The sequence below is a fragment of the Hyaena hyaena genome, unplaced genomic scaffold (genome assembly GCF_003009895.1).
Source record: "Hyaena hyaena isolate Hyena2069 unplaced genomic scaffold, ASM300989v1 scaffold_1193, whole genome shotgun sequence".
Taxonomy (NCBI): domain Eukaryota; kingdom Metazoa; phylum Chordata; class Mammalia; order Carnivora; family Hyaenidae; genus Hyaena; species Hyaena hyaena.
In genome coordinates, this window is record NW_024081829.1 from 285774 (window position 1) to 310493 (window position 24720).

General features: G+C 41.0%; 1 protein-coding gene across 5 annotated transcripts in view; it reads left to right on the forward strand.

The window, feature by feature from the left end:
- SULF1 (sulfatase 1) overlaps positions 1 to 23867 on the forward strand; it is a 177454-nt gene extending 153587 nt beyond the window's left edge. For 3 of the 5 annotated variants that reach the window (XM_039222837.1, XM_039222838.1, XM_039222839.1), the window contains 5 exons: positions 58 to 123; positions 1195 to 1367; positions 4249 to 4391; positions 4486 to 4609; positions 21531 to 23867. In XM_039222837.1, coding sequence (XP_039078768.1) covers positions 58 to 123; positions 1195 to 1367; positions 4249 to 4391; positions 4486 to 4609; positions 21531 to 22336 — 1312 coding nt within the window. In that variant the 3' untranslated portion in view covers positions 22337 to 23867. Of the gene's footprint in view, positions 1 to 57; positions 124 to 1194; positions 1368 to 4248; positions 4392 to 4485; positions 4610 to 6673; positions 6708 to 7934; positions 8001 to 21530 lie in introns of all 5 variants that reach the window. The other 2 variants (XM_039222840.1, XM_039222842.1) reach the window with 2 other exon arrangements.
- The last annotated feature ends 853 nt before the right edge of the window (positions 23868 to 24720 follow it).

Below are 24720 nucleotides of genomic sequence, written 5' to 3' on the forward strand. Positions count from 1 at the left end.
TGAACTGTCTGATCGAATGTGGGGCAAAGGCTCACTTTTCAATCTTCTTGCCCGTAGCTATTATAATAGAGAGAAAGGTGTGAAAAAGCAAGAGAAGGTGAAGAGTCATCTCCACCCATTTAAGTAAGTGACTCTCTGTTTTCCACATGGGCCGGGAGCAGAGGACTGTCCACTGGGCACTTCTGAAGGACAGCAGGGACCCCTGGGTTCTAAGCGGTGCTGCTTCTGAAAAAGCAGATTCAGCCAAGAGGGCACCCAGTCCCAGGAGTTGAAACCAAAGTGCACACCTTGCCAAGAGACTGTGGCAAAGCTGTGGGGATCCTTTGAGGGAGAGCCATGACGAGTTGTGTGTTCTCTGCCCATGTTGGGACGGTAACTGGATTCTATTCCGAGCACCGCCTTCTGGGGACAGTGATTGGGAAATGGGGACCATCGTGGTTAGCTTGGTGTGTTTCATAGCATAGTCTGCAATTGTGCTGAATTGTGAAAGTTGGAAGACAGAGACATATTTTTAAAATAATAATATAATTTGCGTATGAATAGGATTAGGATATAAGAAGTTGAGCCATTTATGGAAAATAATAAAATAATAACCAAAGAAAATTATTTCCAAGGCATCTAATCCAACTAACCATTGATGTTATGACTGATAAGTACTGAATCCCCAAGAAGTTAAGCCATTTGTCCAAATGGTGAGGCAGGATCCATGGTTTCACGTTGACTTCTACTTCCACCAATGTTCACATGTAAATAAGAAAGAAAATGTTGATCCTTTAAGACTCAATAAAATTTCTTTTTATTTTTTTTTTTTTACAATTTTTTAAATTGTTATTTTTGAGAGGTGAGAGGTGGGGCAGAGAGAGGGAGACAAAGGATCTGAAGCCGGCTCCACGGTGACAGCAGAGAGCCCGATGCGGGGCTCAAACCCCCGAGACTGTGAGCTGAGCTAAATCAGATGTTCAACTAGACTGAGCCACCCAGGTGCCCCAGTCTCGGTAAAATTCTAAGGCAGCTGTGCCTCCACTTAATGAGTGTGCCTTCACTCTTGCCGACTAGAGTTTGAGGCCCTCTATGAAGAATAAAAGTCATCTTATTATTGTGTGTCTGCCTGTTTGTGTGAGATGCAGAGCAACGATAGTAGTTTCTGTTCGGAAAGTGCTATCTGATCATTAACCGATCCCTCTGTCGGGATAGGGAAGCAGCTCAGGAAGTAGACAGCAAACTGCAGCTCTTCAAGGAGAACCGGAGGAGGAAGAAGGAGAGGAAGGAGAAGAAACGGCAGAGGAAGGGGGAGGAATGCAGCCTCCCAGGCCTCACCTGCTTCACACACGACAACAACCACTGGCAGACGGCCCCGTTCTGGAACCGTAAGTTTTGTGTGGTTTTGCTTTTTGAGAGTTTTTAGAACTCTTTCTCCCAGTTTTATGGAGATAGAATTGACGCATAGCACTATACAGTGCTTATATAAGCTTAAGGTGCACAGCAGAGGACCTGACGTCTATGTCCAGTAAAACCTTGCATTGCAAGTAACTTGCTCTGCAAGTGTTCCGCAAGACGGGCACACATTCCTAATAAATTTTAACTTGACAAATGAGCAATGTCTCACAATACGAATAGTCCATGACACCAAATGTCACATGATCACAACCAAGCTAATTCTTGAAATTCACTTTGATATACAAGTGCTTTGGATAACAAGCATGTTTCCAGAATGAATTATGCTTGCAAACCAAGGTTTTACCAACTGTAAAATGATGATCACAATAAGTTAACATCCATCACTTCGTATCATTTGCTCTTTGTAAATGATGCTAACTGCCACAGCGCAGAGACAGGGACTCACACTATAGTTCTGAAGACGAGGGCTTCAGCAGCATAAAACCGGGGATCTAGAATGATTCAAGTGGAGACCATTGTATTATTTTCTGAACTGGCAACTGGAATGCTTTTGCCAAAAATTATCTTTTCTTTAGAAATTTGTTTTCATATTTTATTTAAAAATGCCAAGCTTGCCCTGGGCTTTTCTCCTGATGGTGTTATTTCACATAGTGCCCACCTCCTGACAGATTTCCTACCCAGTAAGACTGCTCTGTAACTAAATAACTAAACAAATGGGTGAACAAATTTGCCTCATATATATTTTGTTGCTGCTTTATTTCATGTAACAGTCTAAGTTTATAATAAAAGGAAGTGAAACCCCCTTAAAGGCAGGAGACATATCCTCCTAATTCTCAGCCCCCTTAAGTACCTAGCGTCATGTTTGCAGAAGAACAGAAACTCCACAAAATATTCAGTTTTATACAGAATTGCTGAAAACATGGAATAATAACAATTGTGCGCTTTTAAAATTATAGTTAACATTTGCTTTGGTGGTCTAGGCACGGTGTTCACTGAGGCCATCTAGAAATACTGCCCTAGATTCTTGTGGCACTTCGTCTGATTAAAGGCTTACCGACCCGGGGAGTAGCTAAACCCCCAAATCTTTGCATTGAAAAGATCACAGTAGGACCAGCTGGATCAGTGTTTCTCAAAGTGGGATTTGGAGACTCCAGGAATCCAAGACCCTTCTATGGGTTTTGGGCCTATCTATGAGGACTTTTGTTTTATCTTTCCATTTTGATACTGTTTGATTTTAGTGTTCAAGTTGGCGATGTCGTTTACAGCCACACTGAAGCGAAGTGAACTCTTAAACTCATAGCATTTTACCTTTCAATCGTGTTCCCTCAACCGGGACACAGGATCCCTGAGAGTCACTCGGGGTGTGTGGGGGTCTCTTCTCCGCCAAGCTCTGGGCTGGGGCACTGGGGACACAGGAGTCTGGAAAGTCATCTCCTCTGGGGCAGAGAGGGATCGGTGGAGAAATGTGGATCTTTAGGGCAGTGACGTGACATATCAGTGTATGACACTATCCTGGTGGACACATATCGTACATTGGTCAAAGCCCATGGACGTATGACACCAAGAGCAAACCCTAAGGTAGGCTGTGCTGTGGGCTTCGGGAGATGATGTTTCCCTGTAGGCTCATCAGCGGTCACTGTGTCAAGGGATGTTGATAGTGGGGAAGGTTGTGCATCTGTGGAGATGGGGGTATTCTCTAGAAATTCTCTGTGCCTTCTGCTTAATTTTGCTGTGCACCATTTTATGCTCTAAAAATAGTTTATCAAAATAAAATTAGAAAAAAATAATTTCTCATTCATTGTCTACAACATTTCTTTTAGTTTAAGGGGACAGATTTAGTGCGTTTAGTACTGGATAGGTGGGTAAGTGACATGTAGTGGTTAAGAATATACCTGCTAGCCGGACCCCTAATGCTGCTACTCCTCAGCTGTGTGACCTTGAATAAATTACTTAACCTCTCTGAGCCTCATTTTTCCCATCTGTAAAATGGGAATAACAAGAATCTCTGCCTCCTAAGGTTCTTTTAAGGATCAAATGAGTTAATATGTGCAAAGTACATAGTGGACAATGAATGCTCATTAAACTGTTTTAAAAATATTTGCTAGATGGCATATTTCTAAAATTCAGTTATCGTTGCGGGAAAGGTCAGCAAATTTAGAAACTATAAAAGACTAGGTGCTTTGTTCTGTTTTAATTTGACATCTGTTTGACATACTTTCCACCAGATAGCCAGTGAAACTCTGCATGGTACAAAAAAGTGTTCATGGTCATAGCCCATCTCATGTTAAAGTGTTGTCTACAATCATCACGAATTACATCATCCCTAAATCCACTGAGCTGGGCTCCAGCCTCTCCAAATCCCCTTCCCAATGCAGAGACCCCTCTTCCCACACACCATTTGTGACATGTGGCCATCTGACACAGAGGACACTCAAGGACACCAGGTCCATCTCGTTAGTATCTAACCATTTTATCCTTTTTTAAGAAAAGATAAAATTAACCAGAAATGTAAGTTCTAATAATTTCCTTCCCATCTCCACTCACCCTATTCCAGAGACCACTGCCTAACGTGAGGGGGCAAACCAATGTGCCTAAAACTTCACCTTGCCCTTCAGCCTGTAATCACAAACACAGATTGCCATCGTTTTCCCCATTTTCCACCTGTTCTCACGGTAAATTGTTTAGAGAGGGAGAAAATACATTTGTTAACATTTAAACACATAGTACTTACAAGACAGAAAATGTGCCCCTTAAATTATAAAGCTAAGGAAATGCTAAAATGGCTAGCCTGCCTACTATTTAGTTGTTGTTGTTCATTCTTTTCCTTTTGTTGTTCTTCTTCACCAACAGTGGGATCCTTCTGCGCCTGCACGAGCTCTAACAATAACACCTACTGGTGTTTGCGTACGGTTAATGAGACGCATAATTTCCTTTTCTGTGAGTTCGCCACTGGCTTTTTGGAGTATTTTGATATGAATACAGATCCTTATCAGGTAAGTCAATATGTTTTCATTTTATGAAGGATGTTGAAAACAAAGCAGCCAGAACATGAGCCTGAATATATTGTCCCGGCCTCTTCGCCCGCAGCTCACAAACACAGTGCACACGGTGGAGCGGGGCATTTTGAACCAGCTACACGTACAGCTCCTGGCGCTCAGAAGCTGTCAAGGGTACAAGCAGTGCAACCCGAGACCGAAGGGCCTTGACGTCGGTAAGGGGGAAAAGGGGGTGTTTTCCTTGTATTTCCTGGGAAAGTCTTTGTGTTGTCAAGTTTTCTGCCTTTGAAACAACTTGATGCATAGAAACCCAGAGTTTGGGATACTTCCAGGGGAGACTTTCCAGGCAATTCCAAACATAAGCTATTCTCTAAGTTTACCTCTGGGAGCATTAATGAAAAATTTAATGCGCCAAAAGATTCGGTGAGTGTTCTCTTCCGGTTTCTCCCACCGATCTGTTCTACTAGTAAACCTTCCTGATGGCAGCTTCCACTGGCAAGTGGGATGAAGGCACTGGGGACTGTTTGTTATTGCCGTCAGCAGGCATGATCTATGCTCTTAGGCAAAGCGGGGTATCCTCATCTTTTAAGCGGATTTGGATGGGAACACACGGTGCCCTGTTTCTGCCCCACACAGTTGGGAGCTGCCCTAATTGGCCCCCTGCCCATGACACCGTGAATTAGATTTCTTGTACCACGATTTCCCCTTGGAAACTAGAGATAATTTTAGTTACTTGAGTAACTAGAGTTACTTGAGTAATTCACTGTCTTGAGATCCAGCAGTGTTAGAGGGCCTGTATGGAATCAGCCAGATGCTCCCTCCTTGATCTGCAGCGTTAAACTCGCTAATTTCTCCTTTGGTTCATGAGGCTGCCGTTCTTTTCAGCGTCTGTCCCAGCTCTTTCCTAGTTGATGGGAATACTTAGTTTGTCGTAATTCCTGTAGAAATATGAATTCCAGCAATCCATAGAAGAAGCAGAAAAAGCTGGCACTGGCAAGGTGATTGGCATCAGCACAGTGGGCCAACCCCAAAAGGGCGAAGAGCTGGACTCTGATGGTGAGGAGCGGTTTGTAGGAGCACCTTGTGTGCAGTAGAGTTTGCTCAGTGTCCCTAACAGCCAGAGTCTCTGGCCGCCTGGCAAAGCCAACATCACCAGCACTAAATAGGCCTGTTCCCAGGGTCATGTGACTTGAAGCGGGGACCACCCCCAAAGAATCAATGTCTGCCACCTGTCATTTCCACCCCTGTAGGGTCCTGAGGCTTCCGAGCTGCGAAGATCCCATAAGAAATCATAAACACTGTGAGAGAGGTCACCACCTTCATCAAATTAGGTGCCAGCCGGTAAAGACCAGTCCTGACTTGCAGAATAGGTCTTTTGGTGGCTGCCCACGCCCAGCTCAAATCTTCTCAGACATCCTGCTTCTCTGAGCTTTTCCTCAAATCTGACCCTTCCACACACCAAAAACAAAACAAACAAACAAACAAATCTCACTAAGGCCTCAAAATGAAACTGATTATTGGTTCTTGAAATGTTACACTCAGACATTTCTCCCCCGAAGTACCTGGCTATCTTGCCTGTGGTGACCCAACTCTGCTCAGCGAAGTCTGATGGTCTCCTGATGGACTGACACACCAGCGGGAGGAGTAAAGCGAGTAGTCCTCTCCACCTTCTAGACGATTCCTAAAGGAGATGACTGTTGCCTCCCCCCTGTTTTTCCAAGTGTTTTGTCTAAAAATAACCAAAATTTTACTGGGACTGACTGAAAATACTTTTCTTTTTTTTTATGTTTTATTTATTTCTGAGAGAGAGAGAGAGAATGTGAGCAGGGAAGGGTCAGAGAGAGAGGGAGACACAGAATCTGAAACAGGCTCCAGGCTCTGAGCTGGCAGTCAGCACAGAGCCCGACGTGGGGCTCAGACCCACGAACCGCAAGATCATGACCTGAGCCGCCGAAGTCGGACGCTTAACCGACTGAGCCACCCAGGCGCCCCTGGAAGTACTTTTCTGACTGCTTTTAAACAGGCTCTCCTCCTTTGCCACCACACTCATTTTTCACGTGAACTCCTATAGGTTTTATCTCAAACCTTTTAATTTATAGCTTACAATACTCGTTTTGAGCCTGTCTGCTAGAAAAGCTCTGTGGGACTTCAGCACTGTCTGTATTTAACACAAAATGTTTCTTTCTAGGGTTTAGATGTTGTGCATGGAAAACGACATAGTGAATGGTTTTATGAGTTCTAAAGCTAACATAAATTACTCTTGTATTTTCCTCTATCAGGAAATAAAGATGGAGGAAGCTATGACCTACACAGGTATTCACACTTTTTTTATTCTCCCCTGCAGCTTCTTTCCCAATAATTGCATGATCCAGCCATTTCAACTAATTTCCGTTCCTCACCATGTTGCACAGAGCAGTGTGGGTGCATGCATGTGCTAACAGCATTCTCCACCATATTGTGTCATTGGTTACAGATCTGTCGTTTTGCTTTTAATCAGCTGACTGTCACAGCAGGATGTCTCTCAGAGCATTTATTCCCATGTGTGTTTTTGCTCATTAGATGATGCTTTTAAGCATGGATTGCTATGAAAGGGAAAAAAAAGGACAAAACACAGAATGCCCCCTTGGAAGCCCTGGGGAGAGTTTGGGAGAATTCTTTCCCTGGTGGTGCTTACATATTGATTTGGTGGAGAGGCTTCATGGAAACTGGTATAGAGATTTTTTATGAAATATAATGTCAAAGACCCAAAAAGGAGTAATGGGAAATTGAAGAGCATTCAAAAGCTGAAGTGAGCTTCCTTGTTAAGAGTCTTTAATTAGCGTGGGTGGTGAAAAGCAGCAGCGGTAAGGATTCCGAAGGCTCTGCGGGGTGCTGGGGAGTAGGGAGAAGGTGCTGGGTTGGGGACAGGGTATTTGGAGTCAAGCCCTGCAGAGAGACCTCCGCACAGCACAGAGACAATACCTCCTGACACACCCAAACTTCATAAACAGGCCTCAAGCCAACCATCCTATTCCCTCCAACCCCCACCCATCCCTCTTACCTCATGTTCGGTGAGGGGGTCCAACATGCCTGGTGGCCATGTCACAAGATCACCTGGCATCATCAGCCCTTGATATTTTTCCACTGTAAGCATAGACCTTAGGTGGATTTGTGAGAAACGTGCATGTGGGCAGATGGGGACCGCCCTTATCACCTCCACTGTGGGGAAACTGAGTCATGATGAGTCAGCACCCTAGCTGATGAATGGAGCAAAGGAACATGGGCTTCCTTGGTACCATGCCAGGCAACCCCGTTTGCCCCCCTGCCTCTCCTCCAGCCGCCTGAGCTATAGTCTCAGATTCTTCCTTTTCTGGGGCACCTCACTGATCTGACCAGAAGCTAAATAATAGGAAGTGGCGGGGAAGATGTCAACAAATAAAAAAACAAAGAGAGCTGGACATTTGAGGACACTTAATAACCATGTACATATCTCTTTTCTCTTCTCTCCTGTCTTCTTTTCTTTCCTCGCTCTGCCCCCACCCTGACCCACATCACTCCCAGCACACGTAGGACAGAGCAGAAGAACCCACCCTTAAGCTGGCCTCACCAGGGATATGGGCTGACGAGGTAATATCCCGCACACTGGCATTGTTTCGCCTGCTTCCCCGGGGCCACATTAAGACATTTCCAAAGTGTGACATTTTTAGTGGACCTAACACTAGATACTGACTTCACGGTTATTTTATGATGCACTCAATTTTACAGCTAAGGGATTTTCAATTGAACTTTCTTTTACTTCTTGTCATGAAAGAGGGAAAAGGGTATTAATAGGCTATTTAAGACACAGGCATGGTCAGAGCTGAGTCAGAGAGCTATTCTCCACCAAGTCATCCCCGGACAACTTTGAGATGAAGAATGTTTAATTGTGCTCTGGTCATGATTACATGCCAAGCATCTGGGACTCTCCCTTCTCCCTTCCCTGCCACCCACTACTGAATCCATCATTTATGAGGTCATTTGTGACAGCCTTGGTAACTCGTTGTTGATGGGGTCGCCTGAGAATGTGGCTGATGAGAGCACGTGCACAAGATGACAGTTACCCATTGCCTCTTCCTCCCCAAATTCCTTCACGAAGGACAGATTGGCAGGCACTGTGTAAGTCACAGTGACTGGGGCTTTCAGATCCAACCATTTCATGATGCAGGAGGCAAGCTGTCTTTCAGCTGACACCACATCGCAGGCCAGAAATCTTGAAACGGGGTCACTGAGGGAGTGCTCGCCTGTCCCACATGGAGACTCCCTGGATCCCCAAATGCAGTGTTTGACGTGGCCTCACCTGCTCGCTGCGCCCTGTTGGACTGAAGGGAACAGGTGTCAAACAAGCCAAGGTTTGTGGACCTGCCAAAACAACTATTGTGTCCGGATGGTGCTTACTGGGACACAGCCCTCCAGGACTGGCTCTCTTGCCAGGTTTAAGAAACCTCGATTCTCCAAGATTGTGATTTTTTTTGTTGTTTTAGGAAACTAAATAAATGCATTTTTAATCATGAAATTTCATTATAAAAGACTTTGAGAAAAATGATAGTACCCAAACCTGAAGAATGTGAAATTTGAAAATTCAACAGAGTATTTCAGAAACATGTCTCTCGCATGAGACAGACTAAACAATCGCTTTTTGACGGCCCTCAATTCTGTAGGGTTGGAAAATTTAATCTTTACATTTATTTTTTTAAACGGCCTTCGAAAGGCAAGTCTGTTCCCTGTTCAACTTTGTTATTTATTCTACATATTTAGTGCTGTGGCACATGCATGAGGCAGGGATAGCTGAAATGCTTTGCTTACTCACGCTGGTCATTTTCCAGTCAGGACAAGCACAGAGCAGGGGCAGAGCTCAGAAACTAGCCCCCATGACTCAGGCAGGAATTTCTGGCTTGAGTTGAAAGCAGTCATTTCTGTGTTGCAAAATAGAATAGGATCAACAGGTTGAGGGGGTGTTTATTTTTCCTACTGCTTGTGCGAGCTAATGTTGCTGCCCTTTGATGTCCCAGAAACGCTCCTGGCAGCCATGGCATGTGTCCACGGCAGACAGTGATGGGCCAGCAGTCGGTTCTGGGAGGCCTCATGCTGCCAGAGCTGCTTCCTGACCTGCAGTCCATGCGGGGTAGACCAGTAGACCGCGCTGTGCTCCGTCCTCAGCACCCATGCTTCTGCCCACATTGCATGTACACTGTCTGATTCATCTCCCCTATAGCAACAACTCATGGCTTGCAGATGATGTGGGTGACCTGGCTGTGTGTTAGGGGCTGATTGGTACTGAGGGGCCAGTCTGCCTTGCATTCAAATCCTGCCTCACTAGTAAGAAGCAGAGAACAGAGCCTGGCATGCATCAAGCCCCAGTACTGATGAGTGTTATTAGTAAAGTGGGCCTGAATGCAAAACATTAACATGAAGGAGACAGTCTATGAAAGGGGATAGTGATATTATAATTCCAAAGAACGTTATGTTTTACGAGAGACACAAAAAGAGATACCCATCAGCACCACCATCATCTCCTTCATCACTCACTGTTAACACAGAGTCCAAGCTTTTTTCTGAGCTGCCTGAACTTACTGAAGGACAAAACCCAACCTTCACTCCTCTGCTCTATGTTACTTTAATGAAGCTTCGTCAGATTCTCTTCTCTCTGCCACATCTCAGGACTCCATTTTATTTTTTTCTCTCCCTATTTTTTGCAGTTCTACTGAGAAATAATTGACATGCATCAGTGTATTACGCTTCTTTATTTTTACACTGCCTTGCTAACTCTGTTGGACTTCTCTGTTTAACGTGCTTGACCAAGAGTTGGGTCCAAGTCAGGGCTTGGGGTTAAAGGGATGGGAGGTGAGGCCTGCCTCCTAAGGTGATGGGTTCCTTACAGTCAAGAGTTGTTAGGGCATGGATCACAGGTGGGGTCACCGTATGCAGAGGACAGCTTGCACCCTGCCCAGAACACTGGGGGACAGGCAGCCACTGAAATCCAGCCAAAGCTCTGCTAGACAAGCCATGCCAACTGGTGGGGTGAGTTTTTCTTCACACAACAGTGGCCACCCTGGTCAGGATCAGGGGCAGGGGCAAGTGGGTATTAATCTAAACTCCCAAAGGATGTTCAAAATTTTGACTTTTCCAATGGTGATTCTACTCCTGGTGCCTTCTTCCCCGTAGAAGAAGAAACAAAAGTGCTGCAGGACTCTAAGACCCTTCCCTCCAAACTGGGGAATGAAATTTACCTTTAATTGGTTTCAAAATAGGAAAAATAAGAGGGGGAAAATTAATCTTCTTTCATCCGTTGAGTAAATAAATAAGGAAAGAATCCACATGACCACCTGTGTGCAAGCCACTGCATTGGAGGAGAACATGGTCACGTATTATCATTACTGCACAGAAAACAAAGTGTCCTGACAAGGGGAGGGATGCTGCTAAGAGGGGCCCCTCATCCAGCCCCGAGGAACCCAGGGAAGCCTCCCACGGAGGTGGCATTTAACGCTGTGCGCTGAAGGCAATGCCGGTGCCTCTAGAACAGGATACTGAAGAAAGAAAACCAGTCCAGCCAGCAGGGACAGTTGGTGCGAAGACAAGATCCATTTGGGAGACTGTGATCAATTCAATGGCAGTACAAGGGAAGGGGGGTGGGGAGAGCAGAAGAGGTAAACTGAGCCAATTTTATGAAGAGTGCTATATGGAGGGTGGCCCAGAATTTATCTTCCAAACAACGATTCTCCCACCATAGAGAGCATACTAAAAATAATTAAAATTATCTCTATTTAACATATGTATTTGCTGACCAATGATATGGTCAGTGGAGCTATAAAATAATTTTATTTAAAAACTATTTTCTAAACTAAAATTCCAAAAACTCTGGACAAATGCTAAACTGAATGGGATGTCAGTACAACAGATAGAAACTAGGACCATCAGGCAGTCTAGTCAATTGGATCACCCTGGGTACATGCTACCTCAGAGGATTGGGGTGCATTTTTTTTTTTTTAAGAGAGAAAGAGAGATTGTGCATGCATGTGTGAGCAAGAGGGGCAGAGGGAGAGAGGGAATCCCAAGCTCCACGCTCAGCACAGAGTCCGACACGGGGATCAGTCTCACAACCCTGGGGTCATGACCTGAAGTGAAATTAGGAATCAGTCACTTAACTGATTGAGCCACCCAGGTGCCCCTTGCCCCCCTGCTTTTTTTTTTTTTTTTTTTTTATAAGATTGGGTCTTTATCCTGAATGCAGTAAGGAGATATTCAAGAGTGCAAAACTGTGAGAAATAATACGAGAGGATTTGGGTCGATCAGATTAGATAATATACATAGTTGTGAAGACAGTCTTGTGAGTCAGCTGGCTCACAGGCTCTGGCTCAGTGGCTTCCCATTTTGGGGATAGCTTCTAACAGTATTACATGACTGTGTCCCTGCTGTCTTCTAAGTACATAGGATAAATCACTTAGCCCTCACAATAACTTTATGGGGTCAGCACTGTCATCCCCATTTTAGATTAAAAAATTGGATCACAGAGAGACCCAGTAACTTTCCCAAGATTGTAGAGCTGGTAAATGAGGGAGTGGTACTCAGCCCAAGGAGTCGGTTCTAGCCTGTGCTTTTAATCTCCATACTGTGCTGCTTCTTTCAACAATTTAACCTTTTAACTTCACTTTCTCACCTGTAAAAATTTGATAATAATACATATATACATAACAATATGTAAGGGCTACATGAGCTGATATCTAAAAAGTGCTTAGCACAAGTAAGCCCTGAATGTATATTATTCTATGAACGATGTTTGAGAACAGAGTTGAATAGTGAGAGATATATCAAAAAACCCTAGAGTTTTGAAGGACATTTACCTTCACGTTAATGAGTAATAAAATTAGGGTTGTTTTTATTTTTACTAAATTGTTAAGAAAGAGGGAAGATTGTGTGCTTTTGCCCCAATAAGCAGGTATGCACTTTTAATCAGCCATTGACTATACAAAGTTATTCATCTATAGATAGATGACATAACATTTACTGATAGTTCTATACTGTCTTCTTAGTTGAAAGTTTGTAGTTTTTTATTTGTAAAATAAGTAGGTATTTTTGCAATTTATCAATAAAACTAGTGCACTAGAAATCTATGCATAGCAAATAAAAAGGTATTTATGATTGGCTTTTAGTTATTTTGCAGGACTCTGAATTCAGAGGCTTTGAAATTTCAAAACCTAAAGCAAATTTCATTTCAATCTAAAACATGTTGCGTTTCAGGAAGCATGAAAGTCCTCAGGTGCACACTGATCTGACCCCAAATATTGGAAACCCTGTGCCTTCAGAAAAACATTCAAAGAGAACACAGGAAAACAGGGAAGGGCTTCAGAGAAAGAAATAGATACATTAGTGCAGATACTCTGTTCAGCCTCTCTCAATTTTGTAAATCAAATTAATGCCCTCAGAACTGAAACCTGGGAAGCGAATAGCCATATCAATGAAAACATCCTTCCAGTTAGCAACACTCAATAGAACTTCAAAGCTTATGAATTTCCGGTGGACCGCTTCACGTTTGCTCCAGTTGAGCACACACGTTGAGCACCAGTACCCACATCCGTCTACCGGTGCACGCTGTAGTGGAGGCGCTCCCGCCGTGCCGAGGATGGGAAGAGGAGGGCCACGAAAGCCTCTGTGGACAGAATGCTGTTCTAATTTAATTTTGAAGGCCGAGAGCGGACTCAGATGATGAGGCAGGGAAGCACATTCTAGGAATATAGGTGCCAGTGCTGAGGAGGGAGCCTGGTGCTTTCCGGAAACTGTCCATTGTTTCGGCGAGGCTGTGGCAGAGATAGGAACAGAGTGGGCTGAAGGAGGCCGTAGGAATCAGGCCCAATCCGTAAAAACGATCCTTTCCGCTTCTTAGGACACTCTAGCAGCCGTTGTCGATTTAGAACACTGTTCCAGGAAGAGTTCCAATTCCACGCATGCGTGATCTCGGCCACCCGCACGTAGAGTGTGACGTAATTACGTGGCCATGTTTTTAAAAGTGAAGAAGTGCCGTCTGGAAAGAAAGATGGCTCCGCTTGCAACCTGCATGTGGTTTTGAATTTATGTTAGTGGTTTTACCAGCTTTGTAATTCCCGCATTGGATGAGGATCGTCTGGAACTTGAAGTCATCTACATTTATTCTGAAAATTCACTTGTCAGAACAAACCTTTTCCTACATTTCCTCCCTGAGTAAGGAACTTCAGAATGGCCCAAGAAAAGGGACTGCTTTTGTGATTCGAGGACTGGCGGAAACCAGGACAGAAATGTGGAAAGCTTAGTTCTAATGTCTAACAAGGTTCTAACGTGATATTTTGATACAATGTTACATTTACAGAAAACTTGCAAGAATAGTTCCAAGATATTTTACCTCATTTGCTTTGTTGTTTTCTCTTGTTCTCTGGCTCTTTCTACACATACACACATACACACGCTTCTTTTTTTTCCTGAATCATTTATAATTTGCTGGCCATCATATATCTTTATAAGAGTTTTAGTACACATTTCCCAAGAACAAAAACATTCCTACATAACTATTGTAAATTTATCAAAATCGAGCAATTTAACACTGATACAATACTATTATGTAATCCACCATCCATATTCAGATGTTGCCAATTGTCCCAGTAAAGTCATATTTATGGTTTGGGGAGGATTCAGTTTTTCTGGTCTGGGATCCAATCCAGAAACACACATTGTAGTAAATTGTCATGTCTCTTAAGTGTCTTTCCATCTTGGGTAGTTCCTCAACTTTTCATTGCATTCATGACATTCTGAAGTGTACAGGCGAGTCATTTTGAAAATGTTCCTCAGTTGGGTTTTTTTTCCTGATGTTTCCTCATGATCGGACTAAAATTGTGCATTCCTGGCAGGAATACCACAAAAGTGTACCTATGCACTCAGGATAGCTTATCGGGAACTACGTGACATCTGTTGGGTGGTCCTACCTTTGATTACTTGGTTAAGGTGTTGTTTGCTAGGTTGATTCCCTATAAGATTACTATTTTTTCTTTTTTTAGTTAATAATCATCCAGTATCTTTTGAGGAATCCATGATTCTTACCTGATTTATTATGATGGCTTCAAAATGATGATTTTTTTTCCTAATTCTGTTTTTCTTGTTACATTTACGTGGTACTCCACCTAGACAAGAGATTTCCCTTTTCTTGTAAATACACATGTATGTATGTATGTATTTATAGCAATAAGTCTTCATAGATCCTCATTTTATACCATTATTTATTTTGATGACCAAAATGTCCCAATTTGGGCCAATGACGTCCCTTCGGGTGACTTCTGTGTCCTTTTGGTGTGTCCCCATAGGCTTTTGAGCACCTCATTGTTTCTGGTCTAACAATATGTCCCAGGTTCACCTTGTATTTTCACTCCTCTACATCTGGAATCCGCCATTTCTCCAAAAGACCCCAATTCCTTTTAAGTGGGTAGTAGCATTTGAACTCAAGGTCTGGATCTGAGGTGCTTGATATGGAGGCATCTTTGTATGTAGACCCTTTGGGTGGACAGAGCTAAAATACACACGCATGTATATTAACAGCCATTCCTATTTCTACAGATATGGAGATACATGTGGACATGGCTATCTAGATACATTTGAAATTATATGTTTGTACTGATACCTCTAATTCTAATTTAACAGCATGAGATTCATTCTAGTCTTCCTAGTTTCTAAATGATAACTCCCTTTTTTACATGCTTTTATTTATTTACTTATGTATTTATGTATGTATGTATGTATTTATTTATTTAATAGTAGATGGTTTTATTTTCTTTTTCAGGAATAGAACCCAGTGATTCATCACTTACAAATAACACTTAGCATTCATCCTAACAAGTGCTCTCCTTAATGCCCATTGCCCATTTAGCCCACCCCACCCACCCACCTCCCATCCAGCAAACCTCAGTTTGTTCTCTGTATTTAAGAGTCTCTTATAGTTTGCCTCCCTCTCTGTTTTCTTCCCTTCCCCTGTGTTCATCTGTTTTGTTTCTTAAATTCCACATATGAGTGAAATCATATGACGTTGTCTTTCTCTGACTACCTTCTTTTGCCTAACATAATACATTCTAGTTCCATCCACGTTGTTGCCAATGGCAAATTTCATTCTTTTTGATCGCTGAATAGTATTCCATATAAATGATAACTTCCTTTTCCAGCAGTGAGAAGTCTAGTTTCCATTATCCTCAATGGATTAACTCACTTGTTAAATGCTACAGCACACAGAAAGCAATTTCAGAATTGCTAAATCATACTACTTAAACACAAAACTGCTAACTAGAGTTTAATATATCCTTTAGTTCTCTCTGTCTTTAGAATGAGAGAAAATAGGGGCGCCTGGGCAGCTCAGTCAGTTAAGCATCTGACTTCGGCTCAGGTCATGATCTTACAGTTAATGGGTTCAAGCCCTGCATCAGGCTCTGTGCTGACAGCTCAGAGTCTGGAGCCTGCTTCAGATTTGGTGTCTCCCTCTCTGCCCCTCCTCCACTCATGCTCTATCTCTCTCTGTCTTCCAAAAATAAATAAACATTGAAAAAATTTAAAAAACAAAAAGAATGAGAGAAAATAGCACTGTGTTTGAAGTTACTCAGAATTCCATACTCCCTTCTCCTTTATTGTGGTTACGTTACCCATTTGAAATAGAACAAGGTTTGTTTATTTCTGTTTGCATTCCATTTTCGTCTCTATTTTTTTCTCATCATTGGTGGTTTACTTTTGTTTTTCAGTGCGTAACACTTTAGCATAGTTCCAAAAGTCAAAATTGCCAAAAGCATGTGCAGAGAAATATTAGTCTTTCCCACGGTCTCTTCCCACCCATGCACTGTATGTAGATAACAAGTCTCATCAGTTTCTGTTTTACCTTCCTTCGTTTCTCGTTGCAATAGTAAGCAGATGGCGATATTTTATTTCTCTTACTTTTTTACCCCCGAGGTAGTGTACTATCTATACTGTATTTTATTTGGTTTCTTTTTCACCTAGAATATTACTTTCACTTTAAAATATATCCTCTCCATTAGTTCATAGAAATTTTCCTATTCCCTTTTCACCTTTTCATGGTAATTTGCTGTGTAGATGTACATAATTTATTCAGCCACTCTTTTAACTATGAACATTTCAGTTCTCATATTTTGCAACTAAAAATAGTGAGACAGTAAAGAGCCTTGTGCAAGTGTATATCATATTGCTGAGGATATCTTCAGAGTAAATACCTAGTTGTGGGATTACTGGGTCGAAGGTAAATGCCTATATGGGTATATTAAATCTGCCAAATTTCCCTCCTATATGGTTTGTACCATTTTGCATTCCCATCAGCAGTGTATGAGTGTCTGCTTTCAACAGCTGTCAAGCTTTTAAATTTTTTTCCAATTGAATGAAAAAGAAAGGGTATCTCAGTATGGTTTGAATTTGTGTTCTTTTACTATGTGTAAAGTTGAACATATTTTTGAAAGTTTAAAGGTCATTTTACTTGCTTTTGTAGATTATCTGGTTATGTCTTATGCCCATTTTTAAAATCTGGTTTGTGAAAGAATTATCAAGAAGAATTTCTATCTTTATGCTGATGAGTCTTCTATCTAGGAACAAAAGCTGTCTTTCTTTTTTTTGGCAGGTCTTTCCACCTGGTTAAGTAAACTAAGTCTTTCAGGAGCTTTCTACATTATCTTCTTATAGGTTTTGCACAGTTCTTGCTAAATGTATTCAGAAGTATTTTATCTCCTTTGTTACCATTATGAATTGGGTTTTCCTCACTCCTTAAAACTTCATGATTATAATTATGTATACAAGGGCTGTTGGTTTCTGGATATTAATTTTGTATCCTGCTACTTTAAATAATATTTGTATTTTTGAGTTAATCTTGTCATTGATTCTCTTGGGTTTTCCAAGTATACCTGTCATGTATTTGAGAATAGAGATTGCATTGCTTCTTTTCCTATTGGTTGTCTCTAATTGATTCCTCTTGTTGAATTGAATGAATTATTACTTCTGGTTCAATGTTATCTTGTTCCTGATCTTAGTAAAAATGCTTTTAAGATTTCCCTTTGGGGCGCCTGGGTGGCTCAGTCAGTTAGCATCCAACTCTTGATTTTGACTTCGGTCATGATCTTACACTTCGTAAGATGGAGCGAGCCCCACATCGTCGGGCTCTACACTCACAGCACTGAGCCTGCTTGGGATCTTCTCTCTCCCTCTGTCTCTGCCCCACCTTTCCTCTCCTCCCCAAACAAATATACTTAAAAATATAGATATTAAAAAAAGATTTCCCCATTAAGTGAGAGGGCAGGCTTCAGGCCTAAGTTATATACATTTTTACCATGTTAAAGAAATAGCCATTGATTTTTTTTTTTTTAGTGTTTTTATTGCTAATGAATGTTGAATTTGACAAAAGCGTTTTTCAGCATCTATGGGGATGCTCAAATAATTTTTCTCTGTATATCTTCCAGTAGGATATTATATTAATGGATGGACTATGAATGAACCAACCTTTCATTCCTGGAGTAAATCCTACTAGGTTATCATGTGTTATATTCTTAACATAATATTGATCTCTATGCTTTGGAACAGTTCATACAGCATTCGGATTCTCTTTTCCTCGAAGGCTTGATAAAATTCTCCTGTGAAACGATGTAGACCTGGTGCATCTTTGTAGCATAGTTTCTTAATAACCTTTCTTTCCCTTCTTTGGAAATTGCTTTATCTAAGCTTTCTATTTCTATTGGGTCAATTTCAATAAATTTTCTGGGCAATTATCTGTTTCATCTAGGTTTCCTAATTGATTTGCTTTAAGGTGTGCAAAGTAGTCTCTCATGTTTTAAATTCTGTATATTTCAATGATTATTTCTCCCTTTTCATTTTTTTATTTTGTGTATTTTAATTTTTTCCCTTTTGTCGCAAATAGTTATACTAGTGATTGTCTGCTTTGACACTTTTTTAAAGAACCAGGATTTTGATTTATTAATTAGATATGTCATTTTTCTGTTCTCTACCTCATTAATTTTTGCTTTCACCTTTATTATTTCCTTACTGGTGCTTTCTTTTGATTTACATTGTTCTTTCTCCAGCTTTTAGAGTTTTGAGTTTAATTGATTTATTTTTTTATGATAAAAGTGTTGCATCATAAGTTCTAATACATAGTGTTTCCATTATCATTTTTTTAAGTTTATTTATTTATTTTGAAAGAGAGACAGAGAGAGTGAGCAAAAGCAGGGGAGGGGCAGAGAGAGAGGGAGAGAGAGAGAGAATCCCAAGCAGAGCCAGACATGGGTGCTTACAGTCACAAGACACGAGGGCCTGACTTGAACCGAAATCCAGAATCAGACATTTAACCTACTAAGCCACCCAAGCACTTCATTATCATTTTATCTTATTTTATTATTTATTTTTTTAATGTAATTTATTGTCAAGGTGGCTAACATACAGTGTATACAGTGTGCTCTTGGTTTTGGGGTTAGATTCCTGTCATTCATCGTTTATACACAACACCCAGTGCTCATCCCAACAAATGCCCTCCTCAGTTCCCATTTTTTCCCATTTTCCCCTCTCTCCTATCCCCCCATTATCATTTTTTAAATTCTGCACTTTTACCTTTGTATTTCCCTTTTCACCCAGATAGTGTTTGTCAGCTTCCAAATGAAAGGGCTCTCTTGTTGTTTTAATTTTATTAATTTCTAGTTTCATTGTATTATATCAAAGTGTTGTGTGTAATATTTCTGTTTTATGCAGCTTACTGATGCATTTTTCCATGACCTAACACATAATTAAATAATGTGAGTTTCTTTGTGTGTTTGACAAGATATAACCTCTATTCTCAGAGTATACTGTTGGATACATTTGCATAAGAACTACCTAACTGATTACATATTTAGGTCGTCTAGATTCTTATTTATTTTTAGTCCATTTGGCCTGTCTTGGATTGAGTATCACTTATTATTATGTTTTTGTGTATTGCACTTTGCATCTTCTACAGGTAGTTTCCTCTTTATAAAGGTGGTTACCCTTCATTCCCCCTCTTTAGAACTTTGCAGGGTTTATATTTTTGTCCTATTGGTTACCTTTGAACTTAAATGTTGTTAGTACCCCTAGTTCCTGTTTCTTATTTAATCTTTTATTATCTCAGTAGTCAGCTTTTGATGGTGTTCTTTGACTTCCAACTACTCAGAAGTAGTACTCTACTCTCAATGAACTTCTTCTCTTTCAGCTTTTCTGTCTTTCCTCCCATGTTTAGTTACAGGACTTTTACTTTGTCATAGAAAATGTATATATTATCTTTTGACCCTTCTCCTACCTTTATTGTATCCTAAATCTGATAAATACATTAAATGCTCACCCTCAACCCTTTTGCTGAAATTTCTCCCATGAGTTCTTGGTTGGATGTGAAAGCTATTCAAGATGAGCTGATATGTACAGTATTCCCTGTGTTCTTACATTTTATTTTTAGAACTTTTTCTGTAACCTCGATACTTGAAGAAGAGCTTGATTGGTTGTAAGATCCTTAGTTCATACTTGAGTTTCTGACTTAAGATGGTTTTTCACATCTGGGCTACTTGATGGAAAACATGTAATTTACTTGGCAGCGCTGTGTTGTGGTTTTTTCCACTTTATGGTTTCTTTTGGCAACTTGTTCGGCATTTTCATAAGATAAGAGGTTTTGTTATTCTTATTTTCTATTTTCTTTTATAAAAATTTTGTATAGATTTAGGTCACTTTTATCAATCTCCTGGATTTCAAGAGATTTCTAGTTTAAGAGGTTCCTTTCTAGTGTGTGTGACCAAGCATATTTTCATTTTACTATTTTACTTTATTATTATTTGGGGGTGGGAGTTGGGGAGGTTCTGTGTCCTCCAATTTTTTTCTTCTCTTTTTTTCTTACAGGACCTGAAATTTCCCCCCTTTTGCTGCGTTTTTCTTTTATCACCCAGTTTCCAAAGGATGTTCCTTCTTGCTCTGTGTCCTTTTCTCCCTGAAGCAAAGGTTTCAGACTGCCACCTCGATTCACACCCACTTCTGCGTCTCTTCCTTGTTGTCTCCACCACAGTTTACCGGGACTCTTACAGTCTTTCCTACTTCAGGTTGGCGCTCTTTCCAGCGATGGCTTCAACTCAGCTCTTGGCTGCAACCTCATTTCTTCCTTCTTTCATCTCTACTGTTTTCCCAGGGCTCATGCCCATATAGCAACATGTAGCGCTGTTGACATTCAGTATTAACATTTTTTTTTACTTACAGGTGGTTTGAAGATTATGTAATTTTCCATCTTCGAATTATAATTCAAACTCCCAAGAGTGGGGGTTTTGTAGTTTTTCTTATTCTCCCTTGTGATCCGTATTGCTTTGCGGTTAGCTCCTTGTATTAATCCAGGATGCCTCTTTCTAAATGGTACTTGGACACAACAAGAGAAAAGATGCTATTTTCCACAGGACTGTAGTCACCTTAGTGATATAGAAAGAGCTGAGAGAGAAAAAGCAGGGGCATTCTTTGTATACTATGAAAACCACTCAAAGATCATTTTATCTACAGTATAAATATTTTAGGGCAAAAAACTAATCAAAGAAACAGATTCAAGCATTGGATTTCAAGAGTTTAATTGCATCCACGTTTGTTTTTATACCAAGTGCCTGGAAGCATAAAAATATCTTCCTAAGCAACTCTTATTCCATTAGAATACTTTCAGATTCCTCCTTCACCCAGCAGCCCTGGGTAGTAAAGGTTCTATTGCACAACTATTCCCACATCTGACAGATGAGGGATCAAGACTCAGAGAGCCTCATGCACATGATGTCCTGTTTGCAAAGCTGGCTTGAGTAGAGCTGTGAGTGAAACGTAAGCCCCCTGACTGATGGTGCTGTGCACTGTCAGCACCCGCCATGCCTCATCATGCAAGTCTGTATGTGCTTGAGACGCTTGCTTTTTAATTTTTTATCGTTCCATCACTTCTGTAACCTAAGGCCACTCCTCAATTATGAATTAATAGGGGAAAATCCTTTTTAGCGTTATATTTCAAATTGATTTGCCTTGGTAAAAAAAAAAAAACAAAAAAAACAATGTAAGTTGCTTGTCCAGTAAGTAGGAAATATCTTCTCCACTAACAATCCACCTTCATCTCTCTTTTCACAGAGGACAGTTATGGGATGGATGGGAAGGCTAACCTGCCCAGCCTCACTGCAGATATCAACTGGCAAGGCCTGGAGGATTTATACAGTGTGAATGAAAGCATCTATGAGTACAGACAAAACTATAGACTTAGTCTGGTTGACTGGACTAATTACTTGAAGGATGTAGATAGAGTATTTGCACTGCTGAACAGCCACCATGAGCAAAATAAAACAAGTGAGACTAAAACTGCTCAAAGTGACGGGTTCCCAGGTAGATCTGCTGAGCTCCCTGTGCCAGGAGAGATGGCCTCCGCAGAGTCAGAGGAAGACCCAAGTCGCGTGGTTGGGGAAGCACCCCATGTGACCTTGCCAGCTGACCTTCCAACCCTGCATTTGAACCAGTCAACATTCAGTCCAGAGACGAAACTTGAATGGAATAACGACATTCCAGAAGTTAGTCATTTGAATTCTGAACACTGGAGAAATCATAAAACTGAAAAATGGATGGAGCACGAAGAGTTAAATAATCTTGAACCTGATTTCAGCGGCAATGGCATCACAGAGCTGGAGCTCAAGCCCGGGCCCAGGAGGCAGCCTGTTAGCAGCCATCAGAAAGGACTTCCCCGGGACGGTGGCCCAGGAGATGTTTTTGAAGATCAGCTGTATCTTCCTGTGAGTTCTGTTCATCAGACAATTGATACGTCTGCCCTGGAGCAGCCTATTAACTCCAGCAGCGTGAAAAGGGTATTGAACAAGGTGAAGAATCACAAGACGGGCAGCTTACAGAGTCCAGAAGGCAGTGCCTCCTTTCCACTCTCCTCTGATTAGATGAAATTGTTACCTTACCCTAAACACAGTATTTTTTTAACTTTTTATTAGTAAACTAATAAAGGCAATCATGACAGCCAACATTCCGAGCTATCCTAGACACACATGTGCAGAAGTTAGCGTAGAAGTTAGCACTCATGCTAGCAGTAGGCACACAGGGATGTGGTGCCGTGACTCCCTATTTGTCAAGAATAGAAAGAAAGGTGGATTTGTGTTTATTTGTCTGGGGGAGATGAAAGCAGTATTATCTCTTGAAAGCCATAGGGACATGTCTATACAAATGTTATCCAATCAAGATGGCTAGAATTGTACCTTTCCAAGTTTCTAAAACTTGACATCCTCTGTGAATCTTTCAACATGCTTTCCACTGCCTGCATCATGTGGTTTTGATTCCTTTTCAACCACTGGAATTTTTTAGTGCCATCATGTTCAACGAATTTTTGCACTTTGAGATCAGAATGCCATGTCTGTTTGGTTAGAATTTTTTTTTTTTTTTTTTTCTCCCCATAAGCTTTTCCTTGTCTCACTGCTTGCCCTCAGTGTGACCATGGAGAGCAGACCCCAAGAGTGACACACAGTATGGATCACATATTGTTTAGCATACGCTTTTGCCAGAAAATATTGCATGCTTTTTCCTTGACTTGCTAAAATTGATTAGCAGAAAGGCATGGCTAATGATGTTGGCAGTGACAATAAATAAATCGACAAAACAAAGATTGCCTGCTCTCTCTGTGCCTAGCCTCAAAGTGTTCATCATATGCTTAGGATTGCTAAATGTTTGTTATTTTATTAACAGGATAAAAGGACTGAAGACTTTTTTTGTCACCTTTGTTTTCTTGACCTGGCTAACAAGCCAAAGTGTTGAGAAAATATACTTAGTTTTGAACTTATATAAGGAATCTTTTTCAATAAAACACACTCATGAATGTTTCATATTTTAAACATACCATATGTGTTATATGATTCTTTTTAAGGCCTTCACCAAGTGCGGAATTTTTTAAAGGCATAATTCAAGACTGCTTTTGAAATTCTATATTCTTGAAAATATTCTTCTTATGTATTAGATTTTTAAATATCAGCAAAAGGATTACCTCATTGAGAGTTATCAGTACCCTAGCCAACTTCCCAAACAGGTTTATTCTTTAGGTTAACAGTGATTTTCTTTTTATTTTTAGACCATTCAAATGCATAGGTAAATTATGTTTTCTTTACATGTTTAAGGTAAACTCTTTTAAAGAAAATTTAATATGTTAGAGTTGAATCTTTGATAACTTTAAGTCTTTATCATAGACTCTGTACATATGTTAAAATTAACTAGGTCTTTATCAGATGTGTGTGTCACCAGCTGAATGACAGAAGAAACATATTTATGGTCATGAATGATGTGCTTTGTAAAAAGATTTCAAGTTATTAGGAAGCATACTGTGTTTTTTAATCTTGTGTAATATTCTGTGATACTTTTATAGAACAATTCTGGCTTCAGGAAAGTCTAGAAGCAATATTTCTTCAAATAAAAGGTGTTTCAACTTTACCCGTTTCAGAGAAATGAGCTTACCAAGTTTTTGTGGTATACCCACTCTTTGCAAGTAAAATTGAGTCCTCATCTCCACTGACATGATTGAATATTAGCCATATTTGCAAAATTGCCCCAAAGTCAGCATGTTCTAGAACATGCTCAGATTGATGATTCCAACGTGGATTTGGCTCCGCGCTTCAGGGAGGGTGTGACGGGGATGCACAAGAGAGGCTTCCCCATCGTGCAACCCGGCCAGTTGCGCAGCACCAGAGCTTGGTGTAATTCTCTACCATTGCCATCTTGAAATCTTTAATGAGTTTTGAACAGGGAACCCCACCTTTCCGTGTTTCACTGGACCCACAAATGATAGATCTGGTTCTGGGCAACACAAATGGAGTTTCTCAAAAGCAGGAGGATAGATCCACCAAAGGAAGTATCAGTTCATTGAGGACGGGACTGTGAACTTTACTTTTTTTGTTTTTTTAAGCTTATTTATTTTGAGAGAGACAGATAGTATGCAGGCAGGGGAAAAGCAGAGAGAGAAGGAGAGAGAGAATCCCAAGCAGACTCCACACTGCCAGCGCAGAGCCCCATATGGGACTTCTTGAATCCACAGACTGTGAGATCATGACCTGAGCTGAAACCAAGAGTCAGATGCTTAACCAACTGAGCCCCCCCAGGTGCCCTGAGGACCGTGGACTTTGATCAAGACCTAACCACTCTCAAATACCTCAAGTTTTTCCTGACTAACATATACTTCTTTCTGATCCAGGTTTCCTGAAGAGTTTTCTCTTCTTGTGGTAGAGGGGCTGACAGTCTGCGAAATGTCCAAAGACCAGAAGGTTAACAGTAAAGGGGAAAAAACAAA